General features: G+C 38.5%; 1 protein-coding gene across 1 annotated transcript in view; it reads left to right on the top strand.

Annotated features, from left to right (window-relative positions):
* Positions 1 to 21,621, top strand: part of BRD7 (bromodomain containing 7) — a 35,581-nt gene that overhangs the window by 5,115 nt on the left and 8,845 nt on the right. The window contains exons 3-12 of the mRNA XM_065416533.1: positions 3,045 to 3,174; positions 3,634 to 3,691; positions 4,733 to 4,877; positions 7,898 to 8,008; positions 12,954 to 13,138; positions 14,825 to 14,948; positions 16,002 to 16,077; positions 17,195 to 17,302; positions 18,186 to 18,318; positions 20,511 to 20,622. Coding sequence (XP_065272605.1) covers positions 3,045 to 3,174; positions 3,634 to 3,691; positions 4,733 to 4,877; positions 7,898 to 8,008; positions 12,954 to 13,138; positions 14,825 to 14,948; positions 16,002 to 16,077; positions 17,195 to 17,302; positions 18,186 to 18,318; positions 20,511 to 20,622 — 1,182 coding nt within the window. The remainder of the gene's footprint in view (positions 1 to 3,044; positions 3,175 to 3,633; positions 3,692 to 4,732; positions 4,878 to 7,897; positions 8,009 to 12,953; positions 13,139 to 14,824; positions 14,949 to 16,001; positions 16,078 to 17,194; positions 17,303 to 18,185; positions 18,319 to 20,510; positions 20,623 to 21,621) is intronic.

Here is a 21,621-nt window from a genome sequence, read left to right as displayed (position 1 = left end):
CGTTTCCAGAACCCCCGGCCAAGCTACATGTCCGACGAGGACGGGTAACAGTCCTACTGCACCGTCTGCTGCGAAGGCAAGGAGCTGCTGCTGTGTAGCAATGCCAGCTGCTGCAGGTGCTTCTGTGTGAAATGCTTGGAGGTCCTGGTAGGGCAAGGTACCTCAGCCAAGGCAAAAGAGCAAGAGCCCTGGAGCTGTTACATGTGTCAACCACAGAAATGCTATGGGGTGCTACAGCGCCGACCAGACTGGAATGTACGGCTGCGAGACTTCTTCACCAGGGACAAAGGACAGGAATATGATGCACCTAAAATCTAAAAAGGCCCGCACATTTCCCAGAGTCACTACCCTTGATAACAGAATGTCAATGATTGCATTGGCTACTTGGATCACAGCAGCCCCCACAGTAGACTTGCCCACAACAGCAAAGGTGACGGTGAGCTGAGCGGGCTCCATTCTTGCCATGGTATGGCGTCTGCACGGGGAAAAAAGGCGTGAAACGATTGCCTGCCGTTGCTTTCACGGCGGGAGGGGCGACTGACGACATGTACCCAAAACCACCCGCGACAATGTTTTTGCCCCATAAGGCATTGGGAGCTTAACCCAGAATTCCAATGGGCGGCAGAGACTGTGGGATAGCTACCCACAGTGCACCGCTCCGTAAGTCGACACTAGCCATGGTAGTGAGGACACACTCCGCCAACTTAATGCGCTTAGTGGGGGCATACGCAATCGACAGTATAAAATCAATTTCTAAAAATCAACCTAATTTCATAGTGTAGACAGAGAAGTGAACTGCATCATTCATCTTAATCAAGACCCTGTCGACTGCAGTTCTGTGGCCACAGAATTTGCCATTTTGTTGCATCCAGGGACCCAATATTTTGTTTTGTCTCTTTGCTCTGCTGGAATCTGCTTATACTTTCCTCTTGCTCTCTAGCTTCCCACTACAGGGGTCAGCTGCCCTATCTGCCATGGTATAGGGCAAGCTGCAATGCTATCCCCTCTCTAGGTCAGTGCTCCCATCACCGGTGACAAGCCTCAAGTTTCCATCTCTCTTGGGGTGAAATCATGAGATTCCCCCATTCTTAGATCAGGATTTGAATTCTAGACCCCTGCATATTAACCATGATTACCTCAGCAGGCCCAGCTTAGGTTCAGGACCTGCAGTTCTGCCCTCCGGGGCCTGTGGTCAGTGGTTTATACAGAGTGACCGTACAGTCTTTTCAAAACGCAGTATTGTTTAATCTTCCCAGTAAGATCATTTCACAGTATAAGAGAACAAGGATTTTAAAACAACAAAATGGTCTATCTACAAGTCTCTGTACCTAGAGTTTACCGTCCCCCGATGTTAGCCACATAGATCCAACTTCTTCATACTCCCTCTGCATATTCTCTTTCTGTGTCCCTGTTGACATCCCCGGACAACTTACCCGCTCCCTGTCTAGAAAATGTTTTAACTGTTTGGTGTCCTTTTGATCTTAGTCCCCCACCCCTGGCAAAATAAGCCTTTTAATCTTGTGGGAGCCAGCTAGGCAATTAATAGCCAATTTATAGTCCAGCCTTTGTTGCCTTGAGGACATTTAGGTAGTTTTCCTCTTAGGTTTCTTTTCTTTAGTCATTGTTTCATTTCCTGCTTGTTTTTCCTACTAACCCCTTTTTTACTTAACTCCTTAGACAAAAAAAAACAACAACTCCCTTACAGCAATCTGGCAGTCATGTAGCATAGCATATTTAGTGTTCATAAATTAATACAGAGCCCCACATCCTCTTTGTTGTCAAGCATCCTGCCGTGCCGTTTTTGTTAAGTTGGTGGGAGGGATCCTGGCTATAAGGGTAAGGGGCAGTCCACATCTTAGCCCTATTCTTTTGGGTACCAGTAGAGAAACACTTGAGACCCACTGATCTACCTAAATTCTTGAATTATAGAATTTAAGATCAAAATAAAGTAATTTCAACAGAATGAGCTGCAGGTGCTGATGAACTAAATTGAAGATACTTTGCCTCATTGAAGTCCATTTCTTTGACATGATGCAAAGGTGTTCTTTGGTCCTCCATATTAGAGCCCTGTGGGGACTATTCTTTTAATCCTGCTCGTGTCCTACCCTGCAATACCCACTCCCACATTGTTTCTTGCATTTTTATCCTGCTCCCAACCACAAAAATCTTAGATCTCACAAAAGAGAGCCATTTCCCCCATGCTGCTAAAAAAAAAAAAGCCTACAGTTTAATATAAACAGAATTCAGACACAATTTTTGTGTGGTAAACCGATGAGAGATTTAGTGTTTTCTCGCAAATTACTGCAGTCTGTGGGGTTTTGTTTTGTATTTTTTTTCCCCCACCCAATCCCGCCCGCAACAAATTACATTTTACCCACTCATGCTATTATGGCAGGAAGTCTTATGGAACCCACAGCATCCCGGTCCCGCTGAAGGGCTCTACCCCATATCCAAAAGTTACTCCAGTTTCACTTTACTCTTACCTTGCACAGGTGATCAGAGGACTGGATTCATAGTATTTATAAAATGTTAGTTGCCAAACTGTGGAATTCAAATAGACAAGTAACCAGATATGCGTGATTGCACAGGTGATATTGAAATGGAAGCAGATTTAAGGTTGCTGGGGGGGTTGAGTGTAACTAATACTCAATTTTCTGGCTTTCTAATGGCTTTTAATGAACTAGTGTGTTGTTTTCCCAAAAGTTTACATGTATTTTTAACATTAATCTTAGCTTTAAAGGTTTGGTTGTTTTTTGTGGGGTTACCCTGGGGAGAATTCTCTGTGTATGAAGTTGCTCCTGTCACTGTAAAAATCTCAGTTCTATCACAAATACCATGTAAAAAGACTCTTTAAATGATAGAGTAATTCAGATAGCAGAATTACTCTATCTTCCAGTAGGTGGAGACAGTGCCTTTAGAAATGTGAAATCTTGGCATTCCTGTGCTTTGTTTCCTGTCTAAAGTAATCTGAACCAAGCATTAGTTCGCCAACAATAATGCAGTTTCTACAGCATCACTGAAATTGCTTATCTTTCTCTTTCTAGGAAGATAAAAAGAAGCGAGATCGGGAACATGCTGAAAGCGAGGGAGAAAGAGAACTGAAATGTCAGACTCCTGTGAGACTGGAATTGCCACCAGAGAAACCACTGGCGAGTAGTTTAGCAAAACAAGAAGGTAGAAATCATTAAGAATTAATTGGTTTGGTTGAGATGCTCTAAAAGCTGAAATTGGTTCCTTAAAAATAATGTCCTGTAAAAGGTGGCTAGTATTTAGCATTAGTGAAGTCCAATTTTCTTGAATTGAGAATGTTTTACCTGTTCTTATCTTCATATCAAATGACTTGACCTTTGATACTACCCAACAATAGCTGAACTTTGAAATACTGCTACTATGGTGGCGTTTTCAAAATGAGGCTCGTTGCTTGTATACAGGCATCACTACAATGTTTAATAAGGCAAATTAGAAAGGTTACCCCCTACTCTGTTTGCGGTGCATTTAGGGCAGTAAAATTAATATTTGACAGAATGCTCTAATGTACAGCAGTTTTGTAAAATCACATGATAATCTTGGGGTGGGGGGTTTCAATTTTTTTGTAGTTTCCTTTTTTCCCCATTTTACTTTTTTCCCCCCCAGAAGTGGAACAAACACCTCTTCAAGAAGCTTTGAATCAACTCATTAGACAGCTGCAGAGGTGAGTACTTGCTCTATCAGGACTATGAAATGGAAATTCAAAACATTAGTTGCTAAAGGGTATAGTAGCTTTGAAATTTTTTAAGCTATGTGGCCTATTAACAAGCTTGGTCAATTTTAAAGTGCTTGATAAATATTGTGCCTGGCAGCAGCAGCAGAACTACAAATTGTCAAGCATTCAAATGTCAGCATTTTATTTGCTTTCATTGGCAATTTGTAGGATATTCTATAAAGAAGACATAAATTGACAGTGAACCTCTTTTTGTTGGTAATATTACCTATGCATTCTAGGGTTACAGCTGCATACAAATCAAAAGTGAGGGGAACTTACAGGGCTATTTTATAAACTTAACTACCAATAGCACAATGTCATAGTGCTTAGTAATTTCTCCTCAGACTTATATTTTCTTTTAATACCTCCAATTATTAAGTTTTAAAGACTATTAAAAGGAAACAGCATGGCAAATATACTGAACTCAACACAAATGTGTCCCTTGTATGTCATAAAATATTTTATTTGCTTTCAGAGAACTGCAAGAATTTTTAATTAGCATTCTGTCAAAATTGCAACCTCATTTAACTGAATATGAATTTGTGTAGTCTCTTAATCTTTAAAGTAAAAAGGTAAATGCACATACAAATTAATAACTTTCTAAAGCATACAGTGAGCATCTTTTGAATAAAAGATTCAGATTCCCAGGTGGTGGGGTGTTTTTTTTGGGGGGGGGGGTGTTACAATTTTGCAGGAAGGACCAAATCAAGCATAAATCCTCTTAATTTAAGCCTTCTCCATCTAACTCTGAATTTGGGGGAGAGGTTCACTGTCTGTGCCTGGCATACAAATATGAAGATGACGGGGTATCAGGTTAAAGAACTAGCTTTGTTAACCACCCTAAATTCTCAGGTTCTCTCCCACTCTTCCAAACTCAGAGTTAGATATACAGTATATCTAACTTAGTCTTCTCTTCTATTTAATTCCAAGCTCAATATGTTTTGTTTTAAAAATAAAATATAAAGAACACATCTTTTCATATCTTAACAGAAAGGATCCAAATGCTTTCTTTTCATTTCCTGTGACTGACTTTATTGCTCCCGGCTATTCCATGATCATTAAACACCCAATGGATTTTAGTACCATGAAAGAGAAGATCAAGAACAATGGCTACCAGTCCATAGAAGAATTAAAGGTGCTTATAAGTTATATTTTTGCTACAGAGAGGGATTAAATGATGTCACATGGAGATACGAGCAGTTGCATTGTACAGGATTATTCCGTTTTATTCACATTTCCTTAAATGTTCATATTCTATGAATATATGAAATTGGCAGAAATCAGCACGTGGCTTTAGCAATATTTTCTGTTGACCTCTTAAGCAAACAAGTTCTGAAAATAAAAAAGAAATTACACTTCCTGTTTTCAAAAAATAAACTGGATGGCAAAAACAAATATGTATAGTATTGGTTAGAATACGATATATAAACAAGTTATATGTATTTTAATTTGGTATAACTGGAATCCAATTTCATGAATGATTGCCTGTTGGTCTGAGTGGACTTTTTTTCCCTTCTATGTCTACTCCTTGCTTGTAGTGAAATTTCAGAATTGTGCTAATTGGGTTAAATATTTATAGTTCCTCTAGAACCCAAAATATGTAATGTAGTTATAGCCATGTTGGTCCCAGGATATTAGAGAGAGGACGTGAGGTAATATCTTTTATTGGGGAAAGGTAATTCGAGTACCAAAACTGAAGAACTCGTGTGGCTCAAAAGTTTCTCTCTCTGTCCAACAGAAGTTGCTCCAATAAAAGATATTAAATCACTCACCTTGTCTCAGCCCAAAATATAGTCTTATACCAGGGCTTTGGAGCTGTGCTCCGGCTCCGCTCCAGCTCCAGGCAAAAACCTGCAGCTCCACTCTAAAGCCCTGTTATACTCTTAAACAACACAACGTGCAAGTCAGTAGAAAACCATTCCATTTGATGTCTTTATTTCAGAATAAAACTGCAAAATTTACAATGGACTGCATATAACCAGAAAATGTAAGGATTGAGATGAATGAACTTGTCATCCTTGCCTACCTGTTACCACTCCATCAGATTTCCCACTCCCCTCCCCACCCCACCCCCGAAATGGCAAGTCTTTAAAAGAAAAACATAATACACATATGGCCCTTTTACTGCTGTTTTCTGTCTGACAAGTACAACTGTATGATCTCCAGGGAAAGCTGTCTATGCCTGGCATTGCCTTTACCTTCCCATTAATAATAAAGAGGTAGTCAAATGTCTGTCAAATTGCTTTGGCCTCAAGAACAAAGCTGTCATCTCAAGAAGAGATGAGCTCCAATCTGCAGGCCTTTGAAGATGTCTAGTGAGTTAGGGAAGAACCTGCCCTTTTGCTGCTATATATGGGGAACTCGTGCTAAGTGGAATTCACTGTTATCAAGAAATTGGTTAAATGCTACTTCTGACAGTCCATGTTAAACTCGGGGGTCACATTGACATACTGATATTTCATGGCTTCTCAGAGTAAATTGGGCATTTGTAAATGTCCCAGAATAATCGCTTGTGGGACATAGGATCACCCCCAAAGAATATCAATGATCCAAAACACCTGGGACAGATAACAGCCATAACTCTGACATAACTGGGGTGAATAAAGTTGAACCCACCTCTAGGGAAGGGGTTGCAGTGCTATGATGTCTCTTCAGGGCTCCCGTTCCTGCCAAAGAGGATTTCCTCTGAAGAAGCATAATTAGTTTCCAGGAGCCAAAAGTCATAGAAGCTAAATTTGACAAAATTGAGCCCTCAGGGCATGATCGTGTATTCCGTGCACACCAAAACTCCCAGCAGTTTAGGGTGAATGAGGAATGCGAGCTTGGGTTCCAAAACTCTGAGCTACGTGTCACCTTTAAGATCTGCTAACTTTCTAGTTTGTGCCCCTTTCCTGGAAAACTTTGAGGCTATAAAACATCTTTTATTCATCAGGATGTGGAAACAATATAGGCAGAATCAGTATCACTTTCAATGTAGCATAATATGTTTTACTTTTGTAATGGCGCAGAATACCAAAGCAATCTCTTTAATAAACAAACACTTTGCTCACTGGTAAGAAGAAATACTCTGTAGCCCTTCACCTGCCTGACTGGGTTTAAATGGGGCCCTCAATTGCAATTTCTGACTATAACATGTTTGCAATTTGTGCAGCTAATATCTGGATTACTGTTAACTTTTAATTTTTTTTCCAAATATATGTTCTCACTCAGAGCTTTGAAGCTGAAGAAAACATTCCTTTGTTGTTTCAGCTGCTTCAGATTAGTCTGGCACACAGATCTACAGAATCTATTTCTCCCTGCCTTTCTGGGTTCTTCGCCTTTCACACATAACTGCACTGATTCATAGTGGAAGATATTTTGTGCCAAAACTTAGGTTTTCTTTTCAACTTTGACATTCTGTGTAGATGGTTGAATGGGAGGTCTAGCACATCTATGTAGAGAAAGTCTAACATAGTTCATCCTTTCTGTTAGACAGTCTTTTGGATATCCTTTGCTAAGCTTAGGATTCTGTATTTCTTTTTCGTATTAAAATACTAATGAGACACAACTGACACCTTAATGACTAAGTGCAATTCAGTCAAGTATTTATATATTTTAAAACTTTGTTTTAAGGATTTGAGCCAAGATTTTTTAAAATGGAGACCTACATCGATAAGTAAGTACTTAAATAAATGGCCTGATTTTTTTCGGAAGTCCCGAGCACCCAACAAATCTCATATCAGACTGCTTATGTAGTTGTCAACATATGGATCTAGACAATTTATCCATAGGTTCTGAAAAGTTTGACCTTTACCCCGATATAACGCGACCCAATAGAACACGAATTCGAATATAATGCAGTAAAGCAGTGCTCTGGGGGGGAGCGGCCAGGGCTGCGCACTCCGGCAGATCAAAGCAAGTTCGATATAACGCGGTTTCACCTATAACGCGGTAAGATTTTTTTGGCTCCCTAGGGCAGCGTTATATCAGGGTAGAGGTATTTTTAATATTTAATTACTTAAACATCTTTGAAATTGCAACAGGCTTTTTTTGAAGCTGTTTGTTTGTTACCTTCAGCTCAAGACACCACTTGTATTGCAGCCAATTATTTTAGTATAGTATCCTGTATGATCTAACTTAACTGTCATTCAAAATTCATTAATTTTTTTTGTACAGGACAACTTCAGATTGATGTGCACTAATGCCATGATCTACAACAAACCAGAGACTATTTATTATAAAGCTGCAAAGAAACTACTGCACTCAGGGATGAAAATACTTAGCCAGGTAATGAAAAATTTAAATAACAAAATTTTGTTTAGTTTGGGTTTTTTGTCTTTAATTGAGAAACAACAGGCTGCACTCAATCTGATTTATTTGGTTTTTCGTATAATAAATGAGTAACATTAAGGAGTAGTAGACCTGGGTTCTATTTCTGTTTATTACTGACCTGTCTTCACATGTGTAAAGTGGTGAAACTATACTTACCATCTTTTATAAAGCACATTGAGATATATGGATGTTAAGTGCATTGAAAGAGTGAAGGTTTTTTTGTACTTTAACAGTTGCATGAACATCCTCAAACTTTCTTTTCAAGATGGACTAGAATAATATTGTAAAGGGGTGCAAGGTTTGTCATTTGGGGCCTGATACAGTGCGGAAGGAACCATAGTATTTCTTTGACATATTTTCTTCATTATAACTTTTTAGTGAAAACGGTTTACTATTCTCTTATAAGCCACTCCAATTGTAGGGAATTTGTATATGGAACACAAATACTAAATACTGGAAAAATGTTGATTTCATTGGTCAGAACTTAGTTAGTGAGAAGGCTTGCTTTTGCTGTGAAATATATGGGATCCATTTTCTTAGTTTAAGGCCAGAAAGGACTACAACATCATTTAATCTGATCTTCTGTGTATCACAGGCCATTAAGTTTCACCAGGTTATTCCTGTATTGAGCCCAATAACTTATGTTTGACTAAAGCATAACTTCCAGAAAGGCATCCAGTCTTGATTTGAAGACTCCAAGAGATGGAAAATCCAACATTCTCCTGGGTAGTTTGTTCCAGTAGTCAATCACCCCCACTGTTAAAAATGTGTGTCTTATTTCCAATTTAAATTTGTCTGGCTTCAGCTTCCTGCCACTAGTTTTTGTTGTGCTTTCTCCACGCGCCCTTAGTACTCAGTGTTTTCTCCCTGGGAAAGTACTTATACACTATAACCAAGTCACCTTTTTTTTTTTTTTTTTTTTTTTTTAAAGGTAAACAGATTGAGCTTTTCAAGTCTCACTATTAGGCATTTTCTCCAGCTCTCGAATCATTTTTGTGGCTCTCTTCTTTACCTTCTCCATTTTTTCAGCATCCTTTTTAAAACGGGGAAACCAGAAGTGTGTAGTATTCTAGTATCAATCTCAGCAGTACCAATACAGAGGTAAAGTTACCTCCTAATCCCCTGTTTATACTTCTGTATTACATATAATAAAGGACAAAGTGCATTGCATATAGAATAGTTAGGAAAAACTATTTTGCTTTCTATCTACTTCACTTTTATATTTAGAAGAATACAGAGTTCCCAAAGCCACCAAAAGCTACTTACCACTGTAAAAGAGGGATGAAAAATTTTAAACACTCTGAAACCATTTGTGCTGAGATACTGCTTGTCCCTTCTAATTTACAATGGGCATTAATTTGACAAGTGCACTATCTTTTTCATAAAAAAATAAATATCAACCCATTAACTTGAACTTGATACATATTAAAGGAGAGAATTCCTTATTTACAGTAGGGGGCGCTCTACATGTATTTGATTTTTAACTATTGATAATATTTCATACTCCGTTTTCTACAGTACATGGGATCTTGCAGTTACTCTAGCTACAGTGTTGCCCTTCCTCCCTTAGATCTCATGTCAGCAACCAAAATAGCACTTTGGTACATTTGCTGTTTACATATAAAGGTGACCACGAAAGGAAATCAGTTAGAATCACGCAGGTTCTCCTCTGTAGCCTTTCAATGTAAAATGCTATTTGCTTCTTTCAAAAAAAGGGGGAATAAAGAGCAAAAGTGAGATAAGACAGGAAGACAACAAGCAGCATGAAAGGAGAGAAATTCAGACACTACTGGGTAGGATATGGACGGGGAGAAAGGATGTCAAACAGCATCATTAGTGATGGTAACATATCCCTTTTAACCAATAATTTTGTGGGAGACAAGATGAGAGAGCTAGAAATAATGTTTTTCACAGGATCCAGTGAAACAATTTGAAATTTCTGCAGATTGCTCTAAACCAGGTCCTCAAACTTCATTGCACTGCGACCGCCTTCTGACAACAAAAATTACTACACGACCCCAGGAGAGGGGACCGAAGCCTGACCCTGCCTGAGCCCCACTGCCCTGGGTGAGGAGGCCAAAGCCCAAGGGCTTCAGCCCCAGGCAGGGGGCCTGTAACCTGAGCCTCGCTTCCCAGGGCTGAAGCACTCAGGCTTCGGCTCCAAGCAGTGGAGCTCGGGCTTTGGCTCTGGCCCCGAGCCCCAGCAAGTCTAAGCCAGCCCTGGCGACCCTATTAAAATGGGATCACGACCCACTTTGGAGTTCCAACCCACAGCTTGAGAACCGCTGCTCTAAACAAAATTTTGAGATGTAAGAAGCAAAATAAACTTTAAAAAAAACTTTCCATTGTTCCTTCCCCAAAACCTGCCAACACCTCTACTATTGCTTCCCCTCTATCCCTACCCTGATATTTCCTTGTACCATTTGCACTCAGACCACCTACCCTTCGCTAAAATCTTGGGGAGGGGAAGAGTTGACATTACAATATAAACACACCCTTTAACTTATAAATAGGAAGGAGGAGTTGCTTTTTTTGCACCCTTGTCACTAGGAGCTATGAAAAATTAAGACATTAAATCCAGTATCAGATACATTAGAGATGGATCAGATGATATGTGCCTTAAATATAGGAGTACAGAAATCTGTACTGATATAAATTAAAGTAGTCTACATAGAACATTAATAATAGTATAACCTTTGTGCTTTCAGTTTAGTATTAGATCATTTTAGTGCTTTACAAATTGTAGGTATCTAAAGTAAGTTTTGTTTTACAGTGGTGCCTATGGGTTCCACACTAGACCAGAGAACCATTTTGCTGGATTCTTTACAAACACAAAATAACAGTCCTTGTCCTAAAGAGTCTACAGTCTAATACACAAAATAAACCAAGGGTGGGATAGGAGACAATGGCACAAAGCGGTGATGTTATTTGCCTGAGGTCACACCAGGTCAGTGGTAGGTTTCCTGAGTCTTAGTCTAGTGCCCTATCCACTGGATAACATTGCTTCTTAAAGGAATAGTGATAGAAAAATTCTACTTTGAGATTTTCTTAAATATAAACTGATTAAAACCTGTTTTATGGTACATCTGTTAAGTCACTACATTTGTTTTGCTCTGAACAAACTATGATTTTGGGGGGAGGGATAGCTCTGTGGTTTGAGCATTGGCCTGCTAAACCCAGGGTTGTGAGTTCAATCCTTGAGGGGGCCATTTAGGGATCTGGGGCAAAAATCTGTCTGGGGATTAGTCCTGCTTTGAGCAGGGGGTTGGACTACATGACCTCCTGAGGTCCCTTCCAACCTAGATAGTCTATGATTTCCAGTATACAGCAACAAAAAGTTTAAAGATGAGAAACAAACAAAAGCCAGGAAATTCAACACCTTTATGCAATCTTTTTCTTTCTGTGGCTGATTCTACTCTCTTCATTGTTTTCAATTTTTTAATTTAATAACGCTGTCAATTGTTTTCTTGCTCAAGAGCCCGACCCTTCCTGCATTACTTTGTTTTCTCCTTCTTGACCCTGCTCGGGAAGGATTCATCAGCTTACTTAAAATTTAAAAAGAAAAATTGCTCTGTTCTTGTTGCAGCTCTTAGCAATGAGAGGGAAATAGAAACATCAAAATGTGTCACTGCTAAAAATCCCCTTTCCCTTTGTCTACAAAACCCAGCTGTTATACTCAAGCTATAGTGACATAACTGCACAACATGTGCATTTTATTGCTTTAATGTTCACCTTGGAGATTGGGAGAGTGTTCCACACTCCCATAAATAGTTGGGTGGGGAGAGTGGAATCATTTTATTTTTCTGAAGGCTGTAACAGTTCCTGGTTGGTTTCTTGGATGGAACTAATAAAAATATGCTACTTTATAACAAAACATAAAATTACATATAAGAACATCCTCTACATGTTCAGGAGTTTATTAAACAGCAGCTTCTTCACTGTGTTTTCTTTCATAAATTCCTGCAAAATTAACTTGTTTAAAAAAAAAATAAACACATCCTGCTTTTGATTCATATGCAAAAGGTTAAGCTATGTTTAAGATGGTTTCTCCATGCTGAACTAAGCTGACAGTTTATTTTAATGATGCAGGGGATGTTTAATGTCTTAGGCCTTGTCTACACTTAAAAGGGTTTGTGAGTATAGATATATTAGAAGAGCTGTATAGTCATGCCTATCGTCCCAAAATGGAGACACAGAACTCTTACTTCAATAGTTTAAACCAGTTCCCCACTCAGAATAAGCTATATCAGCAAAATGACTTCTTTATAACTGCATTTACACTAGGGCTTTTGCCAGCATAGCACAGCTATGTTTGTTAGGGATGGTGGTGGTTTTTCCCCCCCCATATTCCTAACCAACACAACTATGCCAGTAAAACTTTCTAGTGTAGACCTGCTCTTGGCTAGTTGCTAACACTACATAATGATAAGTAAAATAGCACTCTTAACATTGACTATTATTTTAAAGAAACACCTTGACATAAAATGTAACTGGCCACAGGCGTTACTTTGTTATAGCTGATAACTTTTTGTGGCTACTAGAATTGCAGCCATCTGTAAACAGCGATATCACTTAAGTACACATTTCCTCTTGACCCCTTTTTTCCATGTTTTTCATTATATGGATCCCATGTAAATTAGTGAAAATGTAATATTTCTCTACTGAATGCTATACTGGAATTGAGTCTCACTCCATTATTTTAAGTATCATGCTTCAGTACTGTTGCCAGATCACCTATTAAACATAGTGTCCATATTAATCTATTGACCATCTAATGACCCAAGTTGTCTTTTCTAGTTGATAGTGTTGAAAGAAAAGCATTTAACTTAAATCTTTGTGAACAAGTTATGAAAGAGTTAATTGTAGCTGTGAAATGAAAACATCCCTTGTATATTTTTAGGAGAGAATACAGAGCCTAAAACAGAGTATAGATTTCATGGCAGACCTGCAGCAGAGCAGAAAGCAAAAAGATAAGATGGAGTTACAGCCAAATGGTGAGGATGACAATCTTCTTGGGAAGGACAAAGAAGAATCTATGGAAGCTGACATCAAAGCATTCAAAACCCCCAGCAAGGAGCATAAAAAGTAAAGTATTGTTTAAGTAATGATTTAAAGTTATCCTCTCTAATTCCATTGAAAGAAAGTGCTCTTAGGCCTGGTCCACACTACCCCCCCACTTCGGACTAAGGTACACAAATTCAGCTACGTTAATAACGTAGCTGAATTCGAAGTACCTTAGTCCGAACGTACCGCGGGTCCAGATGCGGCAGGCAGGCTCCCCCGTCGATGCCGCGTACTCCTCTCGCTGAGCTGGAGTACCGGCGTCGACGGCGAGCACTTCCGGGGTCGATCCGGGATCGATTTATCGCGTCTAGACAAGACGCGATAAATCGATCCCAGAACATCGATTGCCTGCCGTCGGACCCGGAGGTAAGTGTAGACGTACCCTTAGACATCAGTGGACATGGCCTGTTGCATTTCTGGCACTGTTTACGCACCAAGAAGCTCTGATTCCTAGACTCCTGGAAATTACTTTTGTTTTTTTCCTCCATTCCTTTTTCTTCTAGCCCTTTCCTTTGGCCAAAATAATAATGAATGTATTTTTTGCATTGTCAGGGTAATTCTGCACCAAGACTAACTCATTTCAAGATTTTTTGCGGGTTTTTGTGTGTGTCTGTGTAATTGTTCTCACTTAAGTAATGCCAGTTTGGTGCAAGCTGGCAAATATGACTTTTCAACGTTTTGATGCACTTTACAAAATGTAGTCTATTGAGAATTTCAGCTGGCAACTACTAGCTATTTTTGCTGTCAGATATGTCTTAAACGCTGCAGAGAGTGCGTGTAACAGCAGCAGTTCTGCTATATTGAAATATCCTCAAATACTTCAAAATATTTGCCAAGCAGTGGCTTCGTTCTTCTGAATGTTGGTACTCAAGATATGACAACATAGCTCCACCAAATCAGAGTTTAAACTGTTGTAATAAATGTACCAAAACTATTCTTTTTAGTTTATGGGAATGCAACTGTAAAACAGGGCAATGGCCCAAACTGACAACTCTCTAACTGGAGAAACCCATGTGTGAAGACAGCTGTAGAGAGACTAGCACACAGAGAACCAAATTGTTTGTACAAGTCCACGCTCTGGCTTATAGATCGAGCTGGGCGGGGGAAAGTATTCCCATCCAGCAAGAATTTGAGATTTCGAAAATTTTCCATCCTGAATCACAACACAGTCAATCTCAACATTTTTTACAATCCAACAACCTGAAAAAAATTCCATTTTGGATCAATCAAAACGTTTTGTTTCAATTCTGACTTTTCTTAACTTTTTTAATATAAATTCAATGTCAGAACAAAGTAATTCAGTCCAAACCAAACTCCTAACATTTCTCATTTTGAAAATGTCAAAATGGGCCACTTGGACAATTTTGAAACTTTTCAATTTTTTCAAGATGGAAAATGTGTCAAAACGGACCCTTTCCTGCAAACAGTTTCAGTTTTGATGTACTGGCGTTTTTGAGTGAAAAAACATTTTGGCGAAAAATTACCAACCATCTTTACTTATAGACACAGCTTTCCAATGCATATTTTCTCCTGCTTAAACCTGCTCATACTGAATTCCTTTGTACGTACCAGGTACTTGACATTCTAAACCGATGGTGTAATAGTCTGACACATGAGACTCACTCCATTGAACCTTTGCCAATACTTGTGATTCAGTGACTTTGCTAGTTTAAGGCAGATAATGTGAGAAACTGTCTTTATTTGCAGGAAAGAGAAAGATCTACTTGAAGAAAAATTAAGGAATAACAACTTAGAAAGGGAACAGGAGCAGATTGATCGTATCATTAGAGAATCTGGAGGAAAGTTAACAAGAAGACTTGTGAACAGTCAGGTGAACAGTTGGGTGGATTTGGAAACCAATTTGTTTACTCTTTGGGAAATGCCCATTTAACATCGTGTAGCATTTGAAATTCTGGGTGTAACAATGTTATAATTTGCATTGAGTTTTACTCGTGTTTAATCTTGATTCAGATCTAACATTTTAAACACAGGAAGTTGAAAAAAGTACTTTTTAGCTGAATATTTACTGAACTTGAACTAAATAAGATCTCTACTGTGGGCCTTTACACTTCTTGACTTCAGTTGAAATAAAATTTTGAATGAATTTTAGAGCTCAGTCATGCAATACTGGTAGAAACAGTTTTAATCAAAGATTAAACTTTGAGTCACTTGAAGTTTATAGTAAATTGTACAGTGCAGAACCTCAAAACATTTTAACCCTAGCATGCAAAAAACATTGTTTCAGAATAGTCCATTCTAAAGAAAGACTACTAACTGTATCCAATGATACAGGGATCTTGTGCTGCAGACAGATGTTAAAGACACTAGACTAACACAAACAGGCCCATTTCATTTGAGACCAAATATTTGAATGCAGCCTCCTAGATATATTATTCCCTTGTACCTTGTTGATGAAGGAGAAAAACTTTTGAGCTCTACAGAGCTCTTTTTCAGGTGAATATTAATCATATCTAACACAATAAATTTGTTCAATCTTTCACAACAATAATTTCTATTTGCCCTATTAATAATGAAATTAGAAATGTTCACCAATTGGTAACTGGAGGAATTACAAATTGTAGACTTTTTTTTTTAAAAAGCCTGATGAATTTTGACATTTACCATTTAAATGATTGAATATCCTGGGTTTAGGCCAGCTGTGAAGGTATCAACTGAAGAATAAGCGGAAGAATAGCAAAGCTACTGTAACATTTACGTTTGTGGGTCAAATCTGATCTCTTAATACTCCTCCCTGCATCACTGAAATTTTTCCCTGTAATACCATATAAAACTTTTAAAAACTAAGTTCCTATCAGTTCAGATATTATGAATCCAAAGTTGTTTGTAAAATCAAATGTTTTTAAATAAATTAATTTGATTTCAGTGTGAGTTTGAAAGAAGAAAACCAGATGGTACAACAACACTGGGACTTCTTAATCCATTTGACCCTAATGCAGGAGGTATGTTTGTCTGTTGAGCATGTTAATTATCAATTGCTAGACCCACTCTTGGTGTGTGCTTCAGCTGCCGCCAATTAATTTTATATATATATATATATATATATATATATGTCTCCATTGGTGTAGAGGAGCTGCAAACCTGCTGAAACAAGCTATTAGGGAATCCTTGGATGTCTACACTACCACAGTAAGTCTACCTATGCTACGCAACTCTAGCTACATGAATAATGTAGCTGGAGTCGACGTACCTTAGGTCAAGTTACCGCAGGGTCTACACCGCAGGGGGTCAACGGGAGAAAATCTCCCGTCGACTTACCTTACTCTTCTCGTCGGGGGTAGAGTACAGGGACTGACTGGAGAGCGATCTGCAGTCGATTTGGCGGGTGGATTGATCTCAGAGCGTCGATCCTCGCTATAGTGAAGACCTGCCCTTAGATGTGCCGTGCCATTCCCCTCCCTGCCATGTGGTTTAGGGAGCATTTCCAGCTAAAAGGGGGCATGGATCGAGTTTTTGGCTATTCCCAACTTGTGCCAGTGCTGCACTAGTCCCTGACTAGCCCCAGAACGGGAGGAAGTATAAAGATGACATAAAGCTGTCCCTTCCCCTCCCCTGGTTTCTGCACCAAGCAGAACTTGTCAAGAATGAAGAATTGGGGTCCAAGTTCTGTTACATTCCATGTGAATTCTTCTTTTACGTTATCTCAAATAGTGTAGCGTGGGGAGGAGGGAAAGAACTTTATATTAGCAATGAATTTTCCATGGAAGGTGGTGGTAATTGTTTACCCAGTAACTCTTTCTAGTATTACTGGTAAATATATTTATGTTTGTTTAAACATATTTGACATTAAATACATAATCAGAGACTGGTCTTATTTGGGTCTGTCTTACTTAAATTTTTGCAGTGGTGTATCACTCAAACAGGGAGCTAATGCAATTTTGAGAACCCCCCCCCCCCCCAAAATCAGGTGATCTATATAGTTTGAACTTAAATCTTTGGAAATTGCAGACTGACAGAATTTGTGCACTGAACTCCCATATTAAGTTGGACATTTTGCATCTGTTTAATGTTGTTAACTATTCCTTGGTGACTTCTGTCTTGTGATGTGCTGTATTGTAGAACCAGGTTACAGCCCTGTGAAGTTAGGTATGACAGCTGGAAGACTACAGTCAGGAGTTAATACATTACAGGGGTTCAAGGAAGACAAAAGGAACAAAGTTACTCCAGGTGAATGCTACATATATTCTTTAAACCTTTATTCTCTTAAAAATATCTCCAGCGGTCAGTAATGGAACACTAGATGGGGAGGGCTCTGAGTTACTACAACAAATTCTTTCCCAGGTGTCTGGCTGGTGGGTTTTGCCCACATGCTCAGAGTCTAACTGATCACCATATTTGAGGTTGGGAAGGAATTTTCCTCTGGATCAGATTGGAAGAGACCTTGGGGTTTTTCACCTTCCTCTACAGCATGGGGCATGGGTCACTTGCAAGTGTAAATGGTGGATTCTCTCTAACTTGAAGTCTTTAAACCATGATGTGAGGACTTCAGTAACTCAGCCAGAGGTTACGGGTCTATTACAGGAGTGGGAGGGTAAGGTTCTGTGGCCTCCAGTATACACAAGGTCAGACTAGATGATCATGATGGTCCCTTCTGGCCTTAAAGTCTACGTGGAAATACAGATTTGTGCACACTCAGTGATGGCATGCATATTTACATCATGCTTTTTAGAAAATCATGCCCTTAATGTTTGGGGAATTCAGCTTTATGTAGGGACTATATCACATAGAAGCCAAATAACTTCTACAAAGCGAAGAAATGGGATGGAAAATCCCTTTTAAGTCATCTAGTCTGTATCCCTGCCAGTGCAGGACTGTACTTCTGTATATTTTCTAGTGCTTTAACCAGATATAGTTGATAGAATGTTTGTATGTAAGAAACTCTTGGAATTAAATTGATACAACAAATTAGTAAAAACTTGTAAGAAATGCATTGCTTAAAGGTTCCCTGTTTGGGACAACTTTACAACACTGAATGTTACTCCTAATGTTAGAATCTGATATTGTGCATATGTAAGATAAAACTAATTAGTGATTTTGTATTATTCAACAGTGGTATACTTGAATTATGGGCCCTACAGTTCCTATGCTCCAGCCTATGACTCCACATTTGCAAACATCAGCAAGGATGATTCTGACTTAATCTATTCAACGTACGGGGAAGATTCTAATCCAGAGTGTTTCAGGTAAGTAACAAAGAACTGTATTCCAGTTTGACAATTACTGAAGTTATCTTGAGAGTAAGTAGAGTTTGTATAGACTTTGTTAAAGATTGTTTATCGTAACCTATGCATATCTAGGAAAAAATAAATATACCTGTTTCCAGGGGTGAAAGTAATAATAAATTCTTACCAGTTCCAGGGGCTGGGCCTCAGGCGGAAGGGACGAGCCTGGGGGGGGGGTCAGCCTCCCCCAGCCAGCCCATCCACGCTGCTACCTTGCCCCCGGCAGCGATTTAAAAGGTCCGCTGACGGGAGGCGAAAGGCAGTGCTTTAACATGGGCTGCGTACGGGCCGGTACGGGCTTCTTACTGGTATGCCGTACCGCCTCACTTTCACCCCTGCCTATTTCCCTACCAGGATCAGTTGCAGCACCTAATCCTATTTGTCTTGTACTCATTAGATAATGTTCAGTTTTTCCTCAAAGCAGAATTTTCCTTTGTGATGAAGAGATCCCATTTCATCTAGTATGCTTACCTTTAGAAGTAAGGCAAACTAATCTTAAGTTAAAGTTTCTGAAATAGTTTGAATAAAACAGCTGTGGTAGTCAAATCTTTATGGTTAAGGCTGTGTCTTGCATATAGAATACAACCAAACAAGATTCTGGTACTTCCTCATAGTCCACCTACTCTACCTTTTAAAATTGGTGCTATTTTAAGACATAGCTCCTTTAATAACAATGCATCTGTGCCATTTGCAAGAGAAGAGCAATCTTAAGGAGTTTGATACTCTTTATGCATGAAGTGCATGAAATCAAAAACTCCATTGCAAAGGTAACACTGACTGATGCTGGAAGACTGTATTTTTCAGGCTCTTCAGACTGCCATAAATTATGATAGTTTTTCACTTGTTTTAACCAGTTTGATTGCTCTGTGCAAATAAATGAGTCATCTTTGTACTGACTTGCTTAGTTGCCATTGCCATAATCCAACAATGTGTAATTCCATAACTACTTTAAAATAAGACAAAACCTTTTCTAACAGCTAATCTTTAAAGCTATCTATCCAAAGTATATAAATATGCAGAAGGTCTGAGGGACATCTGCATGTTTAATTTTAAAATACTACTTAATTCTCCCCCTCTTTCCCCCCGCCCCCCATTGTATAAATAAGATAGTTAATGAGTGACTTCAAAAATAATCTGGCTTTCACTTTCATACCTACCCTAGTAGCATCAGAACTTAATAGCTTTCTTTCAGTTAACTATATTTCTGTATGCTTATATTGTTAAATACTTACTAAAGGTATTTTTGCACTTGGATGCAATGGTGATATGCTTGGTAGAAGTCCCTAGATTGTTGCTTAGTGTACAAAGATGTTCATAAAAAATGAAAATCCACTCACCTGCAGTTATTTCACTGGTAAAACCATTGTGTTTTTTAAATCTTAGAAAATGTGCCATCCTGCTTTAATACCGTTCAGAAACTGAAGAATAGTGTTGATGGTTACATATGTTTAGACAGAATACTTTTTATTACTTCTAAGGAACCTGATTTTATTGTGTTAGACATGAGGCACCTTTACTACTGGTGTCAAATGTCAGTTCATGAACCATGGTGGTAACTATGGGACATCTCAGTGCTACACAAACTTCAGTTTCAAATATAATGTATATAGTGCTTGAAATGATAATGATCAGATTTGTTGTACTGAGCAAAATGGCTGTAACTGAATTGCATCTTTTATAACCACCCTTGATTCTAATGCCTCAAATAAATGCTCATGGAGTAGTGATACAGTTATGAATACACCTTTGTCTTGATGTGCTTTAGAAGTATTTCCTGAAAGAAAATTAGAAAACTTTCTAATCTTGTTAATACTCCATGATATAGCTCACTTCAAATACCTGAATTGTTTAAAGAAGTGCAATAGCAATAATGAATATCAAACATGCAAAACTGATTGCAGTTTGAGATCTTCCTCCTTAAAGCACTATTCAGTTGCATTTTAGGCTAGTTGGGAATCTAAGTTAGTCCACAGGCTACAAAAGCCTTGGCTATTTAAACAAAAAGTAAACCTGTTAGACTGAATCCCTTGCCAGTCTTCTAATATCAGCATTTTCAAAGTTCAGTATGGTGGTTTGACATACTAACCATTTACAGGGTTTTTTTTGTCATCTATGCTTGATGTGAAATTGATTTCTTTGTAATTACCTTTCAGTATTCATGATTTTTTGGCAAAGTCTCAAGACTACCCATGTGTAATGGCTGATGGTTTGCTGGATGTTTTAACTAAAGGGGGACATTCTAGATCTCTGAGAGAACTAGAAACGGTAAGAATTGTGATTTGGGAACTTTCTGATGCTTGTTTTATCTCTAGAAAAGAACAAAAATCAAAAGTTCTGAAGCCAGTTGGGCTGATGTGGTTTAGAAACTGGCATTTCTCACTCTTAGCTAATGTGTTTTTGAACATGACCCATTTTCCTAGTCTAGACATGTCCTATCACGTTTTAATTAACAGGCATCTACTCTCAAGTCGATGATTGACAAATTAATGGGTTTTGAAATGTGTTAAACCCTGTGTATCCTAACTGTTAAATCATTTCATATACCTCTAGTTATGCCTATGCATTTTTAAACTCTTTGTTATAGAGAATGCTGGGAGGGGGAAAACAGTCAACGTGTAATAGTTGGAGGTATTGTCCAGCAAAGTAACTTAAGTAGGTTGAAGCAGGAAATTGACTGTGCAATTAGACTCATGTTCTGAAGCAAATCTCATCATAACAGTTTGACAACTGGTATGGTTTTCCAGAAGATGGTTGCAGCAAAAAAAGCTGGAAAGAGAGAGAGTAGCAAACACTGACTGCTTTCCAAAGGCAAAAATGCAGTTATGCCATCTTGATTTGCAAAAATTGATTCAGCTTTATGTATTGTTTTACACAGTTAGTAACTTCTATAACCTTATAGCACGTAACTATTACCCAACTTTCTATAAAACCACAGGATGGACAGAGTGCACACTGATAAAACATGAGTATAAATTTACACAAGACTTGTCAATTACTTTTTTTTAACAAATAATTCCACAGTGAACAGTTGAAACTCTTCAGGTGAGCATTTTCAAACTTAATTTTTGTAAGTAGTAGTAACTTACCATAAGCAGAATAGTTCCTGAGTTCAGAAGATGGACAGCAAACACAGGTATAGTCTGTTCTGTATGCATAACAACTTTTGAAGAGCTGAGCCTGCTAGCTGATGATTAAATATACAATATGGTTCTTGTCTCTTCCCATGATGTTTAGAACTTTAAAATTTGATCATTATGACATATA

The sequence above is a fragment of the Emys orbicularis genome, chromosome 14 (genome assembly GCF_028017835.1).
Source record: "Emys orbicularis isolate rEmyOrb1 chromosome 14, rEmyOrb1.hap1, whole genome shotgun sequence".
NCBI lineage: Eukaryota > Metazoa > Chordata > Testudines > Emydidae > Emys > Emys orbicularis.
Note: the sequence above shows the minus strand (reverse complement) of the source record. Positions and strands in the feature narration are given on the sequence as shown.